The sequence below is a fragment of the Pelobates fuscus genome, chromosome 2 (assembly GCF_036172605.1).
Source record: "Pelobates fuscus isolate aPelFus1 chromosome 2, aPelFus1.pri, whole genome shotgun sequence".
NCBI lineage: Eukaryota > Metazoa > Chordata > Amphibia > Anura > Pelobatidae > Pelobates > Pelobates fuscus.
The window spans coordinates 193,183,890-193,209,759 of NC_086318.1; the positions used below are offsets into that span (position 1 = coordinate 193,183,890).

At 40.7% G+C, this 25,870-nt stretch overlaps 1 protein-coding gene across 2 annotated transcripts in view; it reads right to left on the reverse strand.

Annotated features, from left to right (window-relative positions):
• Positions 1-25,870, reverse strand: part of UBE3D (ubiquitin protein ligase E3D) — a 214,677-nt gene that overhangs the window by 177,618 nt on the left and 11,189 nt on the right. For both annotated transcript variants that reach the window (XM_063443032.1, XM_063443031.1), the window contains exon 3: positions 18,053-18,143. In XM_063443032.1, the coding sequence (XP_063299102.1) occupies positions 18,053-18,143 (91 nt within the window). The remainder of the gene's footprint in view (positions 1-18,052; positions 18,144-25,870) is intronic.

Below are 25,870 nucleotides of genomic sequence, written 5' to 3' on the forward strand. Positions count from 1 at the left end.
CACAAATACAGACACAGATACACACAGACACACGACACATACAACACATACACACACACACGACACAGACACACATACATACACACATACATACATACACACACGACACATACAGGAACACAGACAGACACACATACACACAAGACACATACATACAGACACACACAAGACACACATACCAACAGACAGTCACACATACATACACACACACACACACACACAAGACACACATATATACAGACACACACACACACACACAAGACATACATACAAAGACACACACACACACATTATATTTAAGTCACCCTCCTGTTTCCTACCTTTTAGATTCAGGAGGGTGACTTTCCCTGGGGTCCAGTGGTGGCTCAGGTGGATGGGAGTCAGAGTTCCCACTCTGACTCCCTGGTCTTCCTCCCGCGCGGCTCTCAGGGTTAGCTGGGAGGAGTGATGTGCAGTCACTTCCTCCCAGCTCTGCGATGTCATCACAGGGGGCCCGGTCGCGCTGTTAAAGCGCCCAGCGCTGACCGGGCCCCCTCACAATCCACATCCATCGGGTGGCCCTGACAGCATGGGCCACCCGATGGACCCCTCCATATGCAGCCCCGGCGGTTTGCCGCGCGGGCCGGAGCCGCAATTTGTCACGGCGGTACCCAGTCGCAGGGGTACCGCCGGCTCGCACCCGCCCGTCCGCCCGGTCGTCAGGTCGTCAAAACCTGGAAATCCCTACCGCCCACCTGAAATCCTAAAACGCCCACTAGTGGGCGGTAGGGACCAGGTTGACGACCCAGGCTGTAGACCAAAGTTACAAAGAATGTGAAGAAGCTGTTGATGATCAACAGTGTCAAATGCGGCAGAAAGATCGAGGAGGATTAGGATAGAGTATTGGCCGTGAGATTTAGCAGCAAATAAATAGTTGGATACTTTGGTCACAGCAGTTTCGATAGAGTGACCAGTGCGGAATCCAGACTGAAGGGGGTCAAGCAGAGAGTTGGATTCAAGAAAATCTGTCAATATATCAATACAATTGCTACTAATCTGTCTAGCAAAATGCACGGATCAAGAAAAAAAAATTACAAAGACTGGAGACCTAGATTTAATACCATTAAGAAGGTTAATTGATTAAATAAAAACAACACAATGAATTGGGAGAGAGGAAAACACACCAAGCTACCCATATATCCATTAATACATGATTTTGAAAATGAATTATAGTAATGTATAGTATAAATGAGGCATCTTTTCTGACAATACACATCATTAAATCACTTCATATAGCTCCCAAGACAAGACAGGAACTAGCTTGTTCTTATAAAGTTATTCATTGGCTCAGGATAGTCTGTGTGTAGGGATTGTATGCTTTGCGATACATTTTGCAACATCTCATTTGCTTGTTTATTACTCCGTAGACTTTTGCATTAGGTGTTCGGCAAATTGCAATTTGCCTCCAAAGCACCATATGGAAATGACAAGTCTTTTTCAGTTAAGTGTCTGTAGAAAGAAAATCCTTTTTTTTGTGTGTTGTTCAGTAAAAAACAAAATAAACTTTGATTTACTGATTTACACGACAGGTCTTTTTTTGTTAGTGGAATACTATAGGCATCCTACAACTTGGCTTAAAAGCACAGTTTAGGCAGCATTAAGCACCATAACAATTTCATATAAAAAGGTGCATTACTTTCCAAACCAGTTTTGTGACTGGGAAGTCACTGATTGGCTGAGAGTGTCAGCCCCTGCCTGTCGGCACTCCACACTTCCTGAAACTTCAGAATCCAAATGCCATCTAGGGGTGGGGTTTAACCCTTTAAAGTCGGCGGGCGTACTTTGCTCTAAACGCCGGGGGGGCAGCATAGCAAGTCCCCGTCGTCCTATGTACTTACCCGGGCCATGTAATTGCGAAGCACTCAGCACAAGCAGAACATCAGAAGCCTGCCTGATGGCTACTGATGCTCTGCCTCAATGCCGGGCACCACGTGGGGTGACCCGGAAGATATTGCTCCAAGGGAGTGATCACCCGGCATCCCGGCAGTGAGGGGGGTGTATTGCAGGATGCCACGACATCGCTGCAATACCGTTAGAGCGGCTGGATGCAATCATGATTGCTTCCAGCACTAATTCATCACCGACGTGTCTGGTACATCAGCGGTCTTTAAGGACCGTTTTTTGTCGGACGTACCTTTTATGTCCACGGTCGGGAAGGGGTTAAAATGCAAGAACAAAAAGTTTTCCAAAAAAATTTACAAATTTAAGGTGTACAATTGGACCTTAAACTACTATTTAAATGAATAACTATTTAGTAGATATACAATGCCTTGCAAAAGTATTCACCCCCCTTGATTTTTTTACCTATTTTATGACATTACAGCCTTAAGTTCAATGTTTTATTAATCTGAATTTTATGTGATGGATCAGAACACAGTCTAAGTTGGTGAAGTGAAATGAGAAAAATATATACGCAAAACAATTTTTTTAGAAATAGAAAACAGAAAATTGGCATGTGCATATGTATTCACCCCCTTTGTTATGAAGCCCATAAAAGGCTCTGGTGTAACCAATTACCTTCAGAAGTCACATAATTAGTGAAATGATGTCCACCTGTGTGCAATCTAAGTGTTACATGATCTGTCATTACATATACACACCTTTTTTTGAAAGGTCCCAAAGGCTGCAACACCTAAGCAAGAGGCACCACTAACCAAACACTGCCACGAAGACCAAGGAACCTTTCCGAACAAGTAAGGGACAATGTTGTTGAGAAGTACAAGTCAGGGTTAGGTTATAAAAAAAAAATATCCAACTCTTTGATGATCCCCAGGAACACCATCAAATCTATCATAACCAAATGGAAAGAATATGGCACAACAGCAAACCTGCCAAGAGACGACCGCCCACCAAAACTCACGGACCGGGCAAGGAGGGCATTAATCAGAGAGGCAGCACAGAGACCTAAGGTAACCCTGGAGGAGCTGCAGAGTTCCACAGCAGAGACTGGAGTATCTGTACATAGGACGACAATAAGCCGTACGCTCCATAGAGTTGGGCTTTATGGCAAGGTGGCCAGAAGAAAGCCATTATTTCCAGCAAAAACAAAATGACACGTTTTGAGTTTGCGAAAAGGCATGTGGGAGACAACCAAAATGTATGGAGGAAGTTGCTCTGGTCTGATGAGACTAAAATTTTACTTTTCGGCCATCAAAGAATACGCTATGTCTGGCGCAAATCCAACACATCACATCACCCAAAGAACACCATCCCCACAGTGAAACATGGTGGTGGCAGCATCATGCTGTGGGGATGTTTTTCAGCAGCCGGGACTGGGAAACTGGTCAGAGTTGAGGGAAAGATGGATGGTGCTAAATACAGGGATATTCTTGAGCAAAACCTGTACCACTCTGTGCGTGATTTGAGGCTAGGACGGAGGTTCACCTGGAATGGCCTCGTCAAAGCCCAGAACTCAATCTAATAGAAAATCTGTGGTCAGACTTAAAGATTGCTGTTCACAAGCGCAAACCATCCAAATTGAAGGTGCTGGATCAGTTTTGCAAGGAGGAATGGACAAAAATCCCAGTGGTAAGATGTGGCAAGCTCATAGAGACTTATCCAAAGCGACTTGGAGCTGTGATTGCCGCAACAGTGGCTCTACAAAGTATTGACTTTAGGGGGGGTGAATAGCTATGCACATTGAGTTTTTCGGTTATTTTGTCCTATTTGTGGTCTGCTTCACAATGAAAACAAACAAAAAAAACACATCTTCAAAGTTGTGGGCATGTTCTGTAAATTAAATGCTGCAAATCCTCAAACAGTCCATGTTAATTCCAGGTTGTGAGGCAACAAAACATGAAAAATGCCAAGGGGGTGAATACTTTTGCAAGGAACTGTACCTCCAAAGAATATATGCATGTAATTTTTTTGTACAGACTGTCTGTGGCTGTCCAAACACAGACTTCTCAGTGAACTGTATTACAGCTCAAAGAGTTGCTCTGGTGAATTGCCTTCCATGCACCTTTAGATAAATTGAGCTAAACACTAACACTTACCGGTCTTCCAGCGCCAAAGCCCAATCTTGATCTGATGATGTCACTCCCCGTCACCAGAGGGAGAGGTAAGCTTACAGGAAAAAGGGATGGAGTGACCGTGCAGCCATTTGTTGTCTGGCCATCAGACACCAATTTTGATATTAGCCAGCCTGATACTCTTGTTGATGCCCAGTGACACTGCATGCGGTAGAGTTACACCTCCACCAGCACAAGGGTAAATCTCTGTATGTGGAGTGTTTCACACTGCACATATACACAAAAGGCACCATAATCACTTCAAATCACTGATATGCAAGACACAGGTTAATGGGAGAAATACAGCACTTCCATTAACCCCTTAAGGACACATGACATGTGTGACATGTCATGATTCCATTTTATTCCAGAAGTTTGGTCCTTAAGGGGTTAAAGGGACACTATAGTTACCAAAACAACTACAGCTTATCGAATTTGTTCTGGTGAGTAGAAGCATTACCTTCATACTTTTTGCTGTAAACACTGTCTTTTCAGAGAAAATGCAGTGTTTACATTACAGCCTAGTAATAACTTTACTGGCCACTCCTTAGATGGCTGTTAGAGATCCTTCCTGGGTCATGGCTGCCTAAAATGCATCCAAACATTCAGTGTCTCCTCCCTCTGCATGCAGACACTGAACTTTCCTCATAGAGATTCATTGATTCAATTCATCTCTATGAGGAGATGCTGATTGGCCAGGACTGTGTTTCAATCATGCTGGCTCTGCCCTTGATCTGCCTCTTTGTCAGTCTCAGCCAATCCTATGGGGAAGCACTGTGATTGGATCAGGCTATCACTTCTGATGATGTCAGCAGACTGCTTGGTTTTTAGGCAAACAGCATGCAGATCTACAGCTTCAGGCTTGAATACAGTAAGATTTTGCTATATTTATGGAGGCATTAGGAATCCAGGGGAGCTAGGTTGTGGTGTTAACACTATAGGGCCAGGAATACATGTTTGTGTTCCTGACCCTATAGTGATCCTTTAAGTATTTTCTTGTCTTTGCGAACATCAATTGAAAAGCTGCAGATGTTGGTGGTTTGCATTTATTTTTATGCCTAGGTTTAATTATCACAATCATATTAAAAAGCTTTTCACACATGTTCAGATCGAATTGGCTGCTGAGAAAGTTTTTCCATGACCTAATTGTATTTACCTTAAAAAGAATTAAAGCCTTGAGTTAAACTTGGTGTTTTAGCAGGTTTTACAGAGGATGCATTAACCAACTGTCCTATCACCGATCCCTGATTTAAACAAGTTGGAAGCACTAGCATAAGTGAATAGCATAGCAGGGCTTGTGGCCACATGATCATGGCAGGAGTCAGGTAATATTTCAAATTGTTCAAAAGTGGTTGAACAAATTACTCTAGAAGGGCTGTAGTGGTTATGGTGCTTTGATTGTTCCATGAAAATATTACCTGCAACATTATATCTTTGTGAGACCATAGTACTCTTAACAGTTAAACAATGTGCTGGCTATTCTAACATTTCTAGTGGGATTTAGTCATGTACCCATTTAGCTGTTCTATATTTGGCTGAAGTATGTTTTGTAATAAAAGCTCTCAGCAACTGTAATATAAATTCAAGGTGTTCTGCTTTGGTTCCCAAGCAACTTTTAAATAATACTTGAAATGACTTATTGAGGTTTGATGCCTTACAGACAACCATATATCAATGTCTTTATAACATACCATTTGAGCATGGAATTGTAAGAGTTTCAGTTTTCTTAAATGTAAATAGACACTTTAAAAATAACCCAAGGTCCCAAACTAGCTACTGATTCTTTGAACAAATTATTTATAGTAAATAAAAAAAAAAAAAAACAAATAGAGTAACCATGATCTAAGCACTATGTTGGCATGCCAAATAGGTTACATCATTTTAAGACCATGCAACTTGTAATATCTTACACAACATGAAAATATACAACAGCTTCTCTGCAGTTAAACGTTAAAAGTGACTCTGTCAAACTCTACTTCCCTTATATCAATCTGTTGCGCTTCGATTCCTTAAAGGGACACTATAGGCACCAGGACCAACTCATCTGTCCCTGCACCCCTCAGTCCTGCAATGTAAAGCATTGCAGTTTACATTTCAGAAAAAAGACTGCCTTTAGTGGCTGCCTACCAGAGTTTGACTCTAGTAGGCATTGAGGCAATGCTTTCCTATGTGGAAGGCTTATTGTGCACGTGGCACTTTCTGCACATTCACATTAGGTGTGTCTCCCCCCCCTCCCCCATCGGATGACGTCTGAGGAGGCTGACAGTAACCCAGTGCCGAAGGAAAATCTACGCTGGATTGGGTAAGTAAATAGAAAGTTATTTATCACTTGATATCAATAGGATGGGTGGGGAGAGGGGGACGAGACTGAGGATCATAGTGTTAGGAATATACACCTTTTTATTCCTAACACTAAATTGTTTCTTTAAAGGACCACTCTAGGCACCCAGACGACTTCAGCTTAATGAAGTGGTCTGGGTGCCAGGTACCTCTAGGATTAACCCTTTTTTTTTATAAACATAGCAGTTTCAGAGAAACTGCTATGTTTATACTGAGGGTTAATCCAGCCTCCAAATCCTCTAGTGGCTGTCTCATTGACAGCCGCTAGAGGCGCTTGCGTGCTTCTCACTGTGAAAATCACAGTGAGAGCACGCAAGCGTCCATAGGAAAGCATTGTAAATGCTTTCCTATGCGACCGGCTGAATGCGAGCGCGGCTCCTGCCGCACATGCGCATTCAGCCGATGACGTCGCGATCAAGATGGAGAGGAGGAGGAAAGCTCCCCGCCCGGCGCTGGAAAAAGAGGTAAGTTTAACCCCTTCCTCTCTCCAGGAAAACGAATATGTTTTCCTGGCACTAGAGTGGTCCTTTAAGGTAGTAAGGCCTTGCGTATTATTCCTACCTGTGACAAACTCCCCTTCCCACGAGCTCCTGGAGGAGCCTGCTTGCCAGCCTCCTGCCCACAGACTATGGACCCGGCAGGGAAACCTGTAAAAGACTGTTTAACTGTTTAACCATGGACCACCCGGGAGCTTGTTAATCCTAACTGCCCATTTGTAACACGTTCCACCGCAGTGTTCTAATTGTCCGTCTGGGTGGCCGATGTTCTCATGAAAAAAAAAAAAACTTGTTCCTTGAATGTTCAGTACAGTTCCGAGCCCACCTACAGTGATATGCATGTGAAGCATTTTATCCTAACGTACTGGCTTCATCTGACAACACCAATATCAAAATGTGCAATATTAAATAGAGCTGCAGTATATCGTTATTCTTGGTCAATTCTCACCAGATACAAACTATCGTGGACAAGCCTCTTTATTCAATTAATACTGCAAGACACTTTGGCAGCTCAAGGCAATATAAGGTACTTGATGGCAGCGATGTACCTTGTATATCAGCCTCACTAAGTGATAAAGCGGCACGGTCAACGTCTGGGGTCTTTGCCGAACTCACTCGGAATGTTGGCATCACCGATGGGGGTCCTGTGACGGCAGGTTGGGGGTAAGGGTGAGATTTACTTCCCTGTACCTATCCCTCAGGTACACTATATCTTGATCTGGCAGGTCCTCTTTGGAGTGATGTCATTGCTGCACAAGAGTATAGCATTGAGGTCTATAGAGGATCTTGCAAGGAATTGGCTCTCTCTATAGAAAGAGAGAATTCCTTGCAGTCATCACTGGTGATGGCTATTGGGATTGACACTTTATTTCGCCCTGAGCCCAAGAAAGTCAGGTGAAGGATATATACAGAGACAAAGTAGTCATTACTTTCTCTCTTGACTGCATAGCCTGGGCCCTTCTGGCACCATAATCACAATAGTAGGTGTCATGGTTACTGGCACCATAACCACTATAGCGGGCTGTAGTGTTCCTCTATAATTATTTTTTAATAAAAGAGGAAAAAGAACTTTAAGAACAAACTAAATATACTTTGCAAAAAAAAGTGTGAGACGCATTTAAAAGCTTGGGGCATTCAATTTGGAATCCAAACAACACATTAATTGAAAAGAAAGTGAATTAGAAACCACTCTTCCTGAAATGGAGTTTAAAATTACCACGTTAAAAGCGAAGATCAATGCATAGAAATACATATTTCAAATTTATGAAACATGAGTGTTCAAAGAATATCAATGCTATATAGTCCAATAGCCCATCCACTCGCTCCCTTCATGTCTAGTAAATCAGTTTTTTTTTGTTTTTTTTAACTACTTAGGTTACCTGCCCCCCACCTTTATCCTTCTGCTATAGATATGTATCAATCCAGTGGAGAATTGATACTGTGTTACTATAAATTTAACTATTTTTTTTTTTTTTTAATTCTTTATTTTTGTTGTGCAAAAGCTTGACAGACAGGGTTAATATGCCACGATAATAGTTACAGGCATTTCAAAAGACATATTTCTGTGGCAATTAAGAAAGAATGCACATTTTTTTTTTAAGAGTAATAAACAAGCAGGAACACGGTATGTCAGATATTGAGATGGCGGTACGCACATGTTTAAACATATCGAGAAGACTAGCGATAACAGTGTTAATAAGTGAATCTATGAACATGTTAAATTATAACTATTTCTGTAGCTTAATAGCCGCTGGATGCTATTCATACGATTAAGGTAGTTTTTAAGTTGGCGTTGTCGTATTGTGCCTAACGTGAGCTTGCTTACTAAAGAGAGGCAAAACAGGCAGAACCGTTGCACAAAAGGACACACAATTCGGAACATTATACAGGCAAAAACATTAATGACATGCTAGAATAGCCTGACTGGCATAGAGACATTAAGGCTAAGGTGGGCAAGGTGGTGTGTGCAATTGTAAGCTTGTAGACCATGAGTCCTCTATGTATTGCAATTAACACTTAAGTTAGACAGAGAGGTGAGGGAGAACGTTTCATGATAGGGCTGTGGAGATGTATATGAGTGAAGCACCTGCACCCCTATCAGGCACAGTATCAGGGTAGAAAATGCTAAGGACATTGAGCATTATCACATTTAGATGGGGGTAGGTATGAAGCCTGTAAAAGTGAGCAATGCTCGTAGGAGAGTAGTTCAACCTTTGCCCCTCGGACTGCAGGTACTATGGTGATGATCCTGGTCGGTGTACATGGTAGCATATTTAAGAGCATGCAACTAGACAATTATGCAGTATGTGTGAAATCAAAAGGGCTCAACTAAGCTAATGCAGGTCAGTAACATAACATTGTAAACTTGCTAACATCTTTTTGGCGGAGGGTTGTCAAAGTCCAGTAATGTGCTGTACCGTGGTTTACCAGGGGTGCATTCCAGACATACTCGGATCCGCGGTATTTTCATCCGACGCCATGGATGTGCTTCAGGAGATAGTCTGTGTGGTGTCTTAGTATAGTGTCTCCGTCCTTCCTCTGGCTGTTCTTCACCCGGTGTCGGTCCACATGATGGTCTCCCCCGCCTGGTGTATATGTGCGGACGCTTGCTGCACTTGCCCGGTGGTGTTGTACGTTGTTGCAGACGGTGTGTGTCCATTTACGTGGGGAAGTCTGTTGCTGGCCCAGAGGTGCCTCCGGGTGGCCTTCAGGCTGGTTTTGTTTGTGGCTCTCGCCCTGGCGTGCGCGGGAGCGAGTGCCGGTGTCCAAGGGGCTTGACATTGATTCCCGCCTCGTGAAGTGCTGGCGTTGCCCCCCAGGCGCCCCTCTGGAGGCCCGAGGAGGGTTCCAGCACATACTTCGTCTGGTCGTCGGGCGGATCCAAGCCGCTGCTTCTCTCCTCGCCCGCCTGAATGCCTGTCCCTGGGTGTGGAGCTTTGTGCAGAGGTGATCCATGAGTCTGCCGCAGAACTCTGCTATATTCCCGGGGGGCTTGTACAGTGAGCGCTTCGTCCTAGGCTGCCTTGTCGCCGCCATCTTGTTTGGGCCTCGTGGGTCCCGTTTGGTAGTAGCATGGTCTTGCCGTTTCACAGGGGTTGTCGTCCCCAGAGTGGACCGGGATAACCCCCGCCGGTCCAAAGGGGGGGGCAGCAGGGCTTTGCTCTTCTCGCGCTTGTGAGCTTGTGAGCCGGGGGATCGGCCGCCTCCTCCTTGCTCTAGACCCCGCTCAGGAGTAGGCCGCGTGGCCGGTTCGGGCTTTCCCGTGGCGGTTTGGTACTGGCTTGGTACCATTCTGCTCCGTGCGGGGTCCCGGTTCGATAGCTGGGTAGCTTGTGTTGTGGACCTCATTAATTCAGGCAGATTGGGCATTTGTGTGCCCTCTGGTGCAGGAGCCCTCAGCGGACACGTCCGGCCATCTTGGCTGTCAGGCCCCGCCCCCCTAAATTTAACTATTTAAAGGAGAATGACACTTTTGTTACTAGTTATCCACTCTGTATGTTGACTCACTGATTTGGATTAGTACCACAGTATCACTATCCCTCAGTTTCGATATAACACTCTTCAGTGTTATATTTCAATTGCCTAGTCAACCGTATTGTTTTTAAACCTCCCTTTTTTCATGGTTTGTTGTTTAATACTTACTATATATTAAAAGTTACGTTTTAATATACTGGGATCAGTCTAGGATTCACATATGGATATAGTTTATTGTGGACATAAGTAGTATACATATATTTTTTATGTCAAAAGGTAAAATCGCGGGGTTACTCCCCCTCTCTCTTCTAGTGTGTGTGTGTGTGTGTGTTACCCTTTTCAGATTATTTTTAGCTCCTCCGTTCTCTCATTTATTTTTGGGGGGTAAAAAAAACAAATTACAAATTTCTGACTTAAGCAGTACCTATAGCAAATGTCGAGTTATTCCATTTCAGCTATTAAGCCAGAATTTCGTAAGGTTTTAAATAAATTAAAAGTTTGTGAACAAGGCCACACTGTTTCTAGGTCTATGTCTTTGTTTGCTCTTCTCGTTTTATGCTATCGAATCGTTTAATTGGGTAATCAGCATTCCCACAGCCATGATAAATGAGTAACAGATCTGTAAACCAATGCTCCCTCAGTGTTTCCAGAACCTATGCTCCCTCAGTGTTACCAATTTTTCCAAACAGGATAGTTATTAAAGGGAAACTATAGTGCTAAGAAAACAAAGTTGTTTTCCTACCACTAAAATGACCTGCAATGTCCTCCTCCCACCACCCCAGCGCTGGAAGACATCGGCGCTGGGTGAGGCTCCGTTTGACCTCCGCCGATCTGGGGGGGACCTAATGTGCATCGGTACTAACACATAAGAAAGCATTGCTCTGGTAGACAGCCATTTGAGGTAATTATTGTAGTTTATCAATAACATCAATAATTACAATTGCAGGGTTAAGTGGACTGGGACAGTGCATCCAGACCACTTCAATGAGATGTAGTGGTCTGGGTGCCTGTAGTGTCCCTTTAAGCAAAGAGAGCCCAAATGTCCCTCACCAACATATAGCATATTGTCATCAAACACAGACAGACACACCCACTTATCCAGATAGCCTTTGTCATCATACACAGACACTCATCGATAGCTTTTTCTCATCATACAGACACACCCACTTATCCTCAGAAGGCCTACTCTCATCACACATATCCACATGTATATTCTCATCACAACAGACACCTCCATCCTCAGAGAGAGTCTGTTATTAACACACACACACAGATTTCCAATTCTGATCACACACCTACAAAAATCCACAGATAGACTATTCTGATCACAGACACACCCACCCACAGATAGTATATTCTCATCAAACACAGGCACACACTCCCACAGATATATTAATGTGAGTATTATTGCCGTATACACTCAGACACACCAACAATTTGCAACTCATTGGGATAAAAAGAGATACAGAAGGATTAGAGCTCAAAATAGGGACCTTCCCTCCTAAATAGGGACACTTGCAAAGTACACAGACCGCCTGCATACCATCATTACTAGTATCATACATTGACAACCATACACACGCCTACTCAAACTGCACACATGCAAGCTTTGTTACAAAATCCCCTCTGTTAAATGTATTTACAGCTGTTCTGGTAACTTAAAACTAACAGAACTAGCGGATCTTCCCCTCTATACAAATAACCATACATTAAAAAAAAGTCAATAAACGACGGAGTGAATGGGGATTGTGAGATCAGTACATGACACAAGCATTACAGAACTCTGACGTTAACCGGAGCTTTTAACCCCTTAAGGACCAAACTTCTGGAATAAAAGGGAATCATTACATGTCATATGTCCTTAAAGGGACACTCCAGGCACCCAGACCACTTCTGCCCATTGGAGTGGTCTGGGTGCCAACTCCCACTACTCCTAACCCTGCAAGTGTAATTATTGCAGTTTTCTATAAACTGCAATAATTACCTTGCAGGGTTAACTCCACCTCTAGTGGCTGTCTACTAGACAGCCACTAGAGGGAACTTCCTGGATTATAGCACAGATTGTGTGAGGGCCTCCAGCGTTGCTCATTTCCCCATAGGAAAGCATTGAAAATCTTTTTCAATGCTTTCCTATGGGGAGCGCTAATGCGCATGCGCGGCATTGCCGCGCAAGTGCATTAGGTCTCACCGGCCGGTGGGCGGGATCAGTCTCGCCCACCGGCCGACGGAGTCAGTAGGAGGAGCGGCGCGGAGGAGGAGACAGCGACGAGGGACATCGTCGCTGCCTCAGGTAAGTGACTGAAGGGGTTTTCACCCCTTCAGTAACCGGGGATTGGGGGGTGGGAGGGAGATTGTTTTCCTGGCACTGGAGATTCCCTTTAAGGGGTTAAATGGATGTTCAGCGTTATGAGTGCCGCATTGCGAAGTCATCATTACACAATGTCAATGAAATGAAAAAAGCCAAACATGCTTATTACATGCTGTAAGTTGTGAGTCCTGTGGTTATCTAAGGGTTGATGAAAACGAAGCATAATAATCATGAAGATGAACAGACACATTGTCAGTAACAAGAGATCACAATTTAAATGACCTTAAAATTTCTCAAGTCAATTATCTGACCAAATGAGAATTCTTCTGATCCAAATATATGGCCAATTAAGCAAAATTTCAAGAGTTCTAAAATTTGGCAGTCAGATACAATAAATATATAGTATACAATATAGTAGGTGTCTAAAATAGCACTTTGCTAACTTCCGTAAACAGACACTCTAAGCAATATAACTACTACAGCTCACTACAATGATTATGGTGCCAGAAGTGGTCTGGTGTCAGCCAATGTAAGTAGCAAAAGCGTTTTAAGGACCAAACTTATGGAATAAAAGGGAATCATGACATGTCACACATGTCATGTGTCCTTAAGGGGTTAATGGCTTTATTTCTTCCCCGGGCTATGCCGGCCACCCCTTATTGCCTCTATGCGGTGGTAAAATCCTGCTAGAAGCTTCCCTCAACTCTCCTACCCCAAGCACATTGGTTTATCACTTTCCTGAAAAGAGCTAAATCTGCCGTGCCGGGCTTAGTTCCGTGATAACGCTACCTGGATCTGACTATTGGGAGTTATCGGAGTTTTTATGTCGTTTTCCAGGAGCAACTATGCAACAGCTGAGGAGACAGACTGTAAGGCAAAACTGCAGCTTGAAATGCAACAGGAGAACATAATATCCTGCTGGGGATGATGCAGTGTCTCAGTCTACTTTGGTAAATATAACTTAAAAAAGACTTACTCCAATCACCATGCCCAATTCAGTGATTTGAAGTGGTCAGAGTCTGGATTCTGTATGTGCAGCTTTTTCCTGTGAATCGCTGCACAAACAGAGTTTAACCCTCTGCTGTCAGATCTAACTACACCACCAGCAGCGTGTTTGGGGTGTCATTAACCAGCCCACAAGAAGAGTTCTGGGCTGTCTAACATCAAGTCTGTGCAAATTTGGCATCAGCACATAGCTACAGGGATGACAACAGCAGAGAAGGAAGGATCAGGTTATTGGAGTAACCCTTTAACTTATAATTTAATGCATTAACTCAACGGATGACCCACTTGAAGCAAACTTTGCGGGTGGCACATTTGTAAATGAGAGGTTTACTTCCAAAGCAAAGCCAAGGCAACAGCTTCATGTTACAAATGGAGAAAGTTACTGTCTCATATATATTACAATCCATTTATTTGAAGTTTGCCATTATTCTGCATTTTTCATATTTCACCTTTGTTATGCAAAATTGTCATGTAATTTCTCTGTGTTTGATTTTCTGCTATATTAGCAGTATACACATATTCCAATCCATACATTAGCCAAGAACATCATCTGTCAGTGTGGCACGTTACTGAAACCATCCTAAATCATGACAAAGCCTTTAGTGTTACAAAGGAAGGCAGACTGTAATGGCAATGAAGTGATGATTCAATTACTCCCACACTGGTGATAAATCAACATATCTGAGCAAGTTTTACAAACTAGATTACATTTAAATTATCAGTCGGAGCAGCAGAACTGACAATGACAAACGTGGCTACAAACTATTCTCCTCTGGACCACACCAGCTGTACAATCTTAATAAAAAAGGACCCATTTTCTATAGTCCTTCATCCCTGAAATCACATGATACCATCTGTCACTAGTATACACAAATACACCATGAAACAACTACAATGGTAAATTTATATATACACCAAACATTTGCAGAATGGAGAGATTGTTTCCATGCAGAAAACATACATGACAACAAGAAATAATTCAAGATAAAATACAGATAGTAATAGGGTCAACATAGGGAAACCACTATCAAAAAGAGTGCAGAATAATAATACAGCCATAGCCAGAGTAGAAAGTACTTTCAAACAGGGTGTTATAGGTTGTATTTGTATTTAGCCTGTGAACAAAATATTTAAAGGTACAATCGAAGCACAAAATCCCCTTCAAGTTTCATTGCTCAGTTCTCTGTCATTTAACAGTTAAATTACTTTAACTCTGTAGATCTAGCCACACCTACTCTGGCTGTCAATCACACAGCCTCCCTTCACTTCTTGAAACGTTATAGCCATTTTAACTCTATTTTGCATCCAAATGTCAGCATCAAGAGTGTTTACTTTAAGACTTAAAGGTGTCTTTGTTATCACTCCGCTCAAAGAAGCTCTCTTAATTCACAAATACCGCCTGTATAACGCATTGCCCCTGTCAGTAGCCTCCTTTGTGAGACAAGATAAGTTTCTAACAATAAAAGTTTAAAAAATAATATATATATATATATATATATATATATATATATATATATATATATATATATATATATATATATATATCTTTTTGCAAGTTGTAAGAGGAAAGGGCAATTTCTGATTGAGTATTTTATTTGTTTCATGTTATTTGTTAGAGATCCAGTAATTAATTTAGAAATTATACTTTTTTTATTTTAATGATATCTGTTTTCATGCATGCTCTTATAGCTTCCAAATGTGCTCTGGGTGTATTCACCAAGCTATATTTTCAGAAAAAGTTCATAACATGCTTTATTGTGTATGAGCATCCAGGGTGGCAGAATACTTTGTTGCATTTTTAAATTGCAAAATATATATCAATAAAACCCTGTACATTTACTAGAACTGTGTTTACTACACAGAATATTTGCCGTAGAAAAATATACTATAGTTATTTCTGCAAATAAAAAGGTATGTGTAAAATACAAATAATAAAACATTACTACTAAAGCGTGTGGCCAGCAAAACAAATAAAATGTATGCACGAGTTTGAAGATCCAATGGCTCAACCTTAGAGATACCCCTGGGTATCTGGCAAATGAATCATGGTTTGAAATAATAGACCAAGAGGCAGTACCAAAATGTTTTTGCAGAAAACCAAAGGATGCGCGTATCGACCCACAGCACCATAACCACAATATACTGTACAGATGTTTAAACAGCAACTAGATGCATACTTGCAAAAACAGAATATTCAATGATGTAATTTTTCAATGTGGGGTAATAGGTCCTTGATCCAAGGATTAATCTGACTGCCATTCTGGGGTTAAGAGGGAATTTTTTTCCTTGTTTGTTGCAAAATTGGAAGTGCTTCAAACTGGGTTTTTTTTTTTTGCCTTCATTTGGATCAACAGTAAAAAACAAATGTAAGGAAGGCTGAACTTGATGGACACATGTTTCTTTTCAGCCTATGTAACTATGCTGAAGTGGTTCTAGCCATTGTGGTTCCTTTTTAAGTTTATGATTGACGATACCTATTGCTATGGAGATAATTAAGGCATATTTAATAGTCTGAATTTTCAAGTTTAGATGAGAACACAAGGTTACTGGTTAGGATTGGAGCTGTAACAGTGTAATGCCAAAGAAGTAAGATTTATTATGATTAGGAAGCAAACTGTAAGCATTTAAAGGACCACTATAGTGCCAGGAAATGAAACTCGTTTTCCTGGCACTGTATAGGCCTTAGGTTCCCCCCCCCCCCCCCCCCCCCCACGCTCAAGGCCCCCCTCCTGCTGGGCTTAAGGGGTTAACACCACTTCAGACACGCGCCGGTAACCTCTCCTCCCCCTTCAACGTCAGCTCCCAAGTGGACCCGCATGCGCGGCCAAAGCCGCACGCACATTCAAACCGCCCATAGGAAAGCATTACTCACGGCTTTCCTATGGACATTCTGCGAGCTCAATGCGATTTTCACATTGAGTGTCGCAGAAGCACCTCTAACAGCTGTCAGGAAGACAGCCACTAGTGGCTGGATTAACCCTGCAATGTAAACATAGATTTCTTTGAAACTGCTATGTTTACAGCTGCAGGGTTAAAACCTGGGGGACATGGCACCCAGACCACTTCATTGAGCTGAAGTGGTCTGGGTGACTATATTTAATATTTGGTTTAACTTTAATTTCAGACGATTAAAAGTTTCAAAGGTTAGGGTTTAAAATGTAGATTTCCATAATTTGTACGCAATTTCAATATAAGTGTCAAAATGTGTGCACTTCAAATAAAGACTAGACACTTTTAATCCCCTTAAGGACACATGACATGTGTGACATGTCTGGATTCCCTTTTATTCCAGAAGTTTGGTCCTTAAGGGGTTAAAGGGAAACTTTAGAAACCAGAACTTTCTAATGTGATTGAAATGGTTATGGTTTCTGGAGTACACTGGCACAGTCCCACTATTGAGTGCTAAACCATGCTTGATCAGTTTAAAGCTGAATGAGTGTCCCTTTAAAAGGACACTAAGCACCAATACAACTGTAACATAATTAAGTGGTTTTGATATATAGTCCATGCACCTGTTCTCATACTGCTACATTTTCTGCCATTTATTAATTAAATCACTTTGGTTATGCACAAGCACACCTCCCCTGAGGTTCCAGTTCCTGAAAAACTTTTTTTTTTTTTTAATACGCCCTTATTGCACGATGTGTTTAATTTAGAATTTCTCATCTCCTGCTTTGCTAAATACCTGCTAAAGCCTGCAGCATTCTTGTGCGTGTGTTCAGAAGTTCAATTAACAGAGCAGGATGTAAACATTTCTAAATTAAAAATATTGTGCTGTAAAAATTAAAGCAATTTCTCTGTACTTACAATTAATAGTGATATTTTTGTGTATAGGTCATTCCCCTGCAGTCTAAATGCTCAATTCTATGCCATTTAGGAGTTAAATCACTATGTTTATGCAGCCCTATTCCCACCTCCCCTGCATGTGACCTACACACTTCCTGTAGAGAGATACAATGTTTAAACTTCCTTTATTGCATAGTATGTTTAATTTAGGGTTTCTTATCTTCTTCTCTGTTAATAGCCTGCAGGAGGCGCGTGTTTGTGAATACATTTCAATTAACAGAGCCAGAGAGTAAAAATGTCAACAGTAAACTGTAGTAAGACTAAGCGGTCATATTGGATTAAAAATGAAACCATTTTTTCATGGAGATTACAGAGTCACAGACAGGGGAAGTGAGGCTAGCGCTACAGAAACAGATGTGATTTAACTCCTACATTGTAAAGAATTTATTCTGGTGCTTAGAGTTTAAAATAACTTCACCGGAGAAGAAACAAAAACTAGGTTTTAAACTTTAGATATTGCTGATGTCTTAACTCTTTTCAGACCAACATCAGAAATGCACTTTTCTATGAATGAGGGACAGAGAAGGTCTTACTGTTCTCGTATTATGTATTCACCACATGGCTGGCACTGAAACGTAACACTCTTCTGAACCTTCAAGATGTCTTTCAATGCTGGAACAACATCTATAAAACATATAAAAAAAAAAAAACACCATTATCATGCTATATTGTATTAAATTAACCGTTCAATATGTCTTTTTAGATGATCATCATTTAGTGAGGTCAGTATCATGGATATGCCAAGGAAGCTCTCATTGTTCTGAGCTCACACATCATTGCGTGGAGTCTTTGAAACTCAGAATTTACAGTCTTAAAGGAACACTATAGGGTCAGGAACACAAACATGGAAGAGGTAAAAACGTACGGCACTGGCCCCACCCGCCTCCTTGGTGATATCATTAGAATTGCAGATTTTTTAGCAAATGTCCGAAATCACTGGTTTTGCCAATTAGAACATACTCACAGAGATGAATTGAATCAATGCATCTCTATGAGGAAAGTTCAATGTCTGCATACAGAGGGTGGAGACACTGAATGGCAGTGCTGATGGCAGGAAGCACCTCCAGTGGCCCTAGGGGGCAATGTAAACACATGTTTGCATGAAAATGCCTAAAGGTAATGATTACACTCACCAGAACGACTATATTAAGCTGTATTTGTTCTGGTGACTATAGTGTCCCATTAAGATATAATCAAAGCCTAAAATGTACCCACCAAAAAAGAATCCTTTTGAATCACAATTTGTCCACAGCGTGTGTTTTAGTATGTGTGTGATGGGTTAGTGAATGCAGGAATGTTTGTATAAACTGGCATTGTCCTGATAGTTAGCATTCCTGTGTGTAGGGTTAGTAATTTCTCTTTACTTTAGCATATCATTCATGGCAAATTACATGTGATGGAATGTAACCCATTATCAATCATTTTTGTTTGTGAATTCTATCCCCTTCCCCTGCCTCAATTTTGATATAGTTGCCAACTAGTTTAACAGATAAGCACAGGTCCACATATTTGCAGGCTGTATTAATGCAAGATACCAAATCTAACACTGCATAGAATACTTGGCTTGACAAAGCTGCTTTGAATCTAGAAGCCAGCTAAACGAGTTAGGAGCCAGGTTTTGTTTTGTTTTTTTTTATAAACCAACAAAGCTTTATTTTCAACACAAAAATGCAATTCTTAAATGGAGGGACACTATAGTACCCAGAACCACTACAGTTTAATTTCCTACGGGAAAGTATTGGCAGAGTTCATCAAGCTTGACTATCTTAGCCATGGAGGCAGGGCCAGCCGTAGAGAGACCTACTGAGAGTCAGGAGAGGCTGGTTAACCCTGCTAAGAAAACAGCAGTTCCTGCAGAACAGCAATGGCTTACACTGCATGGTAAAAAGAGGCACGGATGGCAACTGTACCACTTCATTGAGATAATTGTAATCTTAAAATTAATATTAACTCTCAAGTTAAAGCCACTCATAAAATTTAAACTGCTCTGAACAAGGTTAAGCTGCCCCCAGCACTTTTGTTGCTGTCAACCAGATTTGGACAGATACGTATTAATAATGCAGGACTTAAACACCTGCATTAACTTGAAGCCAAAGGGGCTGCAGCAACTTTTTGCACCACAACAATAAACTGTAGTGCGTACTATGGTTAAACTGCCCCTACAAAGGAATAAAAAACAAAACAATATGCAAGACTGTGTGTAAAGAAAAGAGACTGTCTGTAAAACAAATTCACAATGTAAAGCAAAACAAAAAAGGAACATATTCAATTTAATATAATAAAGTCAAAAGTATAAAACAATATAAAATAATCTGTTATAGATTCTCTACAGACAACATCCACACTAAATGTCCAGAACATTATAAAGTTCAAGATGAACAGAAAGAAACAAAATATCTACAAAGTACTGATAAATCCTTGCGGTATTAAACTGTTTGCAAACAGGGACACAGCAGCAAAAAGACCAGCTGTGCAGAGTATGGAGTTACCATCAGTAGTATTAAAGATACAGAACCACAGTATTAACATATACATATACATATATATATATATATATATATATATATATATACAGATACACACACACACACACACCTGAGGGGGTAACAATATATAATCCAGTCTTAAATGCCTATGTAGTACAGTTTAAGGTAGGCAAATCTGCGTAAGTTCCCCAAAATTTGTGATTCTTCCTTTTGGACAGCCATAAACAAAACTATCACACAACTGACAGGGTGCAAACTGCCCTGCTCACCCCACACATACCTTCTTTTAGATATACCTACCGCTATACCAAGATTTAAAACCAAATTGATAGTACATATGATATTAACTTAAGGAAAGACTAATTGCTAGAGCGTGGAAATCGAGAGCTGCACCGACTATTACAGAAGTACTCTTTGAAGTTGAAAGACAACGCTCATTTGAGCGACACCTTCACCCCTTATTCTCCCCTAATAAAGCCTACCTTGACTCATGGAAAGTGTGGGACAAATGGAGATTGGGTACCTGAAATGCTATGTACGAACCAACCCACGTCAGGTGTATAGCCAGAGTAGACCTTATAACTGTGACTATGATACTCAGGGTATCTGCCTGACGCACTACTTCATGTATTGGTAACGTAAAGCAGAACAATGTGATCTTGAATATGTGTACTAAACAAACTGTGTACAAATCGCTGACACACCTCCCCCCCTTTTTATCTTCTGTAAACTTTCAAATTGAAAAAAAATAAAAAAATTAGGGGTTCTGTTTTACTAGAAATTTAATACACCTCTTTTGGTGCAAACTTATATTTGTAGGTTTGTGATAATCATCTCCTTTTTCATTATGGTATAGATCAAGTCTATTGCAGGTAGGTATTATATGAACCCACAGTTATGTTTTTACCTGTAGTTTGGTGATATCATCAAATATCTGCATCCAGTTTATCCAGACAGAATATAATATCAGCAATTTACACATTATATACATGAAAAAAATAGATATTTGGTCTTAAAGGACCACTACAGGCACCCATACCACTTCAGCTCAATGAAGTGGTCTGGGTGCCAGGTCCCCCTGGTTTTAACCCTGCAGCTCTAAACATAGCAGTTTCAGAGAGACTTCTGGGTTTACACTGCAGGGTTAATCCAGCCTCTAGTGACTGGATCCCTGACAGCCACTAGAGGCGCTTCCGCGATTTAAATCGAGTAAATCTCACTTATTTGACGCTGGACGTCCTCACAGACCTCCAGTGTCAAAAAAGATCCCCATAGGAAAAAGTATTGAGTAATGCTTTCCTATGGGACGGTTTGAATGCGCGAGTGCCTCTGGCCGCAAATGAGCATTCGGCTCCACTCGGGACCTGACATCGATGGAGGAGGAGAGGTCACCAGTGCCGAGGGAGCTCGGCGCTGGATTAAGGTAAGCAAATAAATGGTTAATTAACCTTTTATTCGCCGTGGAACGGGGTCCTAGTCACCGTTCAGGTGATTAGGGCTCTATAGCGTTAGGAATACATAGTTGTATTCCTAACGCTGCAGTGTTCCTTTAAGTAACTTTCTTAGTAAAATAAGAATAATCACAAATATGTGTGTTAAATTATCAAACTGAAGCACAAGATTAGGACTTGGGATACAGACAGGATCGTATTGGGAATCTCTGAAAGTGATGGGATTACTGACCTAGTTTATCAAGACACACTCCAAAATCAATACAACAGGATAAAAACAGCGTGGCACCAGAAATTGCATTTTGAGAGAGATGTGGAGAACAGTGAATGGTAGCATTTAGGACTATAGTTAGACTTGTCCTGTTCCAATTCTGTCATGGATTGATCGTCCCTTTTCTTAAAAGGGAGAAAGTAAAGCCAAGTTAAGGACACTAAGTTTTGAGAGTGTTATAAAATTCTTTGCAAGTGTAAAAGGTCCAAAGGGATTCATATTATTTTCAGCTAAGATACTGTCTGATGCAGTTGTTCAATAGCACCTTTCTCTCAGTGAGGCTCATTAGGAGAAGTGCATGTTGGAAAAATGATTGATTTTCCTTGTGCTTTTGAAATGGTACACATTAGTGGGAAAGGAAAACCGATAAGACTACAGCAGGAAATGGAAATTTACAATGAAAACAGTGCCCTCTACTGATCAAATAAAAGAATAGAATGTTAATGCTTAAAAAGAAGCAGTCGGTGCCCAGGATTTTCATATTACGCTTACATGTGCCTATATTTAACAAATACATATTGTGCATTGTGATAAATAAAATTAACTGTAGAAATTCGAAAGAAATTACTAAGAAATGCTAACTAAATAAACAAATGATTGAAACGGAAGATTATATTCTGACATGACATAAAAGCACAGCTACAAAACAAGCAGTACTGTGCTGAAAAAATAAGTTCTGCCCCCAAAAAACAGCATGACAGTTTTAGAAATTGATAACAATAGAAAAGGTGCTTAGGTGCTTATAACACTCGCAAACAATATTTTAAGTCAATAACCATGTTAGTAAAAACTAATTAATAAACAATTACTCTTAAATCTGAAATTCCTGAATACCCATACTTCTACCCATAGCAGATACAGCCAATCAAACTGCAACTTTACATGGCAGTTTTTTGCTTGTGTAAAATGCTAAAAAATAAACTCAGGATTCAGGGCATCCAGCAAGAAAATACATACTGCAGTTTTAGTGGTAAAGGACAAAACAACTAACAAAATTAATTATAGCAGCACTGTCATCTGTGGAGTCTTGGTATTTTTACAAGCACCCCTCAAGGTGACATGTCTGCTTGAGGGGACACGAAGACATGTTCTTCCTTGGTGACGCACGTGCCAGAGTACAAAACTGGGCCAAGGGAAGATCCTGCAAGACCCTGGGATCTTCCATAAGAAGAAGGGGTGGGGAGGGGACTCCACCCAGTATAAATAAATGTAGCCTAACCTACACTCTGCATATATGTTTCAATCTAGTAATTATTATTCATCAAAGCGATAACAAATTAGTGTGCTTTATAATCTCTAGACATACAACATCAAGCACAAGTCGATGCACGGCATATTCATTTTTAGATTCCTTGGAAACCAAATAAATATATTGTAAAACTCCCAAGCAAACACAGGCAAAGCTGAGAAACGCAAGCTCCTTGGTAAAACTCATAGGATTCACAGCAAACACTTTAACATAACAGCTACCACCAATCGTTCTCCTACATGGTATCATTTTGCAAATCAAACCTTGGCAGCATTAAAGCGAGCTCATATAGACTGCACTGATTTTCCAACGCAATTATTAACATGAGACAGTAGGGTCTTCTACTGATGTTCTCAGCCTATGGTCAAGCCCTGCACTGCCAGTAATTTAAACTTATAAGAGAAACATGAACACTTATCAGCCCTGACTAATTTAGTATTGTTGTAATTTGATATAGGTTGCAAGCACATTCCTTGTGTTATATCACTTTGTCGGTGACCTGCCCAACACATTACTTTCATCTATTGGTCAACAGTAGCTAGACTTGTTGATGTAATGGCTTTGTTATAACTGCTTATTCAGTTTACAATATTTTACTACTATTTAAATAGTGTCGTGTTCACCCCAGATACTGTCCTGCCATATCACTTATGGTTCAAATGATAATTTCATTACTACTACCACCGCATGTTTCCTGCAAAAAACAAACTATTTCAATAAAACTATGGGATGTTGGGATCTACCTCTTCTGCATGCTGGCAAGGAAGCTAGAGTGTTAACGTCATGGAGAAGGATTGAAAATCAGGGACAACTGCAGGAGGAGTGAGGGGAGACCAGATTCTGTGACACCCACCTCTGTAATGAGATAACCACAGGAGAGAGGAGGGCCAAGTAACTGGTATCTATATATGGTGTCATTGGATTTGCAGTGCCATATAAATAGTGTACCCAGAGGGCAAGGCCTGCTTTTCTGTTTTATTTCCATGCAGGTCGAGGCTAAAAGGGGAATAGAATTAGAAGCAAACACATTGTTCCTGAACTTCAGAGTACTGTCATCACTTTTTATAAGACATAATAAGTGCTTATTTAATCTGTCAGATTATTAAAACTTATTCTTGTGGCTCGGTCACCTCAAACTTACTGTTCTATTTTTTCCTCTTCTGTTCCGCTTTCAGAATCTGTTTTTCTTTTCTGATCTATTTCTCTTCAAAACATAACACAAAGTAGGGACTACTTTGTTTTATGTAATTTTCTTAAGCTTGACACTCTTGACAAAGGGTGGACCTGAAGACAAGCTACACTATCCTGGCAGAGGAAGACTATTTTACCTCAAAGTGGTTCTGTCAAACTTACTTTTCTCCTAATGGTTCCTCTTCACTTCCTGTTTCAGAATCTGTTCTTAATTTGTGATCTATTTCTCTTTAAAACATAAGACAAAAGTAGGTACTACTTTGTCTTATCTAGTTTTTCTAAACTTGTCAATCTTGACAAAGGGTGGGGCTTAATGCAAGCTCCACCTTTTGTTAACGTGACAAAGTACGTGGAGCTTGCCTTAAGCCCTACCCTTTTGTCCCCATTGTCAAGAGTAGGAAAAATACATAGTCCCTACTTTGTCTTGTGTTTTAAAGAGATACAGTTGGGAAATGAAGACAAAAACAGATTCTGAAAGAGGACGAGGAAACAATCTGAGAAAGACAGACAAACTTTAACTCTCTCAGTTGTGGACATTTAACAGATACTCTGCACGCTGCATCTACAGTGAAAAGAGTGTTATTACATTGTCATATCAGGGCTGTACACATTACACAAACATCACTTACATCAGTGTCCTACACATTGGTCACAAATATAGAATGTAACTAATGGAGTGAAGCAGTATTACTTATCAGGGCTGAATGAACCAATGATAGCCAAATAAATCTCTAGGGTTTCCATGACAGAGCAGTCACTGAGTGACAGGAAGACAAAAAGTAATTTATATTATAAAAGTAACTGGCAAAGTACAGTAAACATTAATAAAAGGTATTTTTTTAATATCTAGACCATTGAGCTCTTCTCCAATATGAGACACTTATTTTAAGATTAATTTATTTAAAATAAAATGTATTTCTCTATTACACATTGAATATGTAACTTAAAGATTTGGTATGGCAAATCCCAATAGGACACTTACTTATTTATATTTATAGAACAAGATAGTCAGCTTTACTTCTTCATTAACCCCTTAAGGACACATGACATGTGTGACATGTCATGATTCCCTTTTATTCCAGAAGTTTGGTCCTTAAGGGGTTAAATACCTGGCATGTAAAATATGTGTTTAGAAATAAAATAAATACACTGCCGCTCTTTATCTGTGATTGAACAAATACCAGCAGGAACGTATAGGGACCAGCAATCCGGTTTATCTTTCCATGTCCTTGTACTGCTATTAATAAAATGGTGAAAGAGCCACATGCAGTAGGCAACTAATTAAAGATATTATTATTGATGGCTCCGGTGCACTGTTCTTCCCACGGCACCTGATCAAAGCAGGACTCATATATTTGGAAGTCTGCAGAGCCTTACTAAAATAAATGGAAGCATTATTCAATTTGGTGAGGAACTGACTGAAAATCACAGAAGGCAAGGTAGGAGGGGTTCGGGAAAACCATAGCTGCATGGCTTCCATGCCAACAAAAGAAATGAATAGCAGGGCACACTAGAAATCGTCAAGAACTGAAAACGTTATTTATGGAAAAAATAACTAATCTGAAGTGAACAATTTTAAAGCTGCAACAATACTGGAGGGGTATTTGTTTATCTGTGCTGGGTAGCAGAGATTAGGCCAGGATGTAGACAACAGCTTAACTAAACACAGCTGCATAGCAACCATCCACCACGGAGAGTTGAGC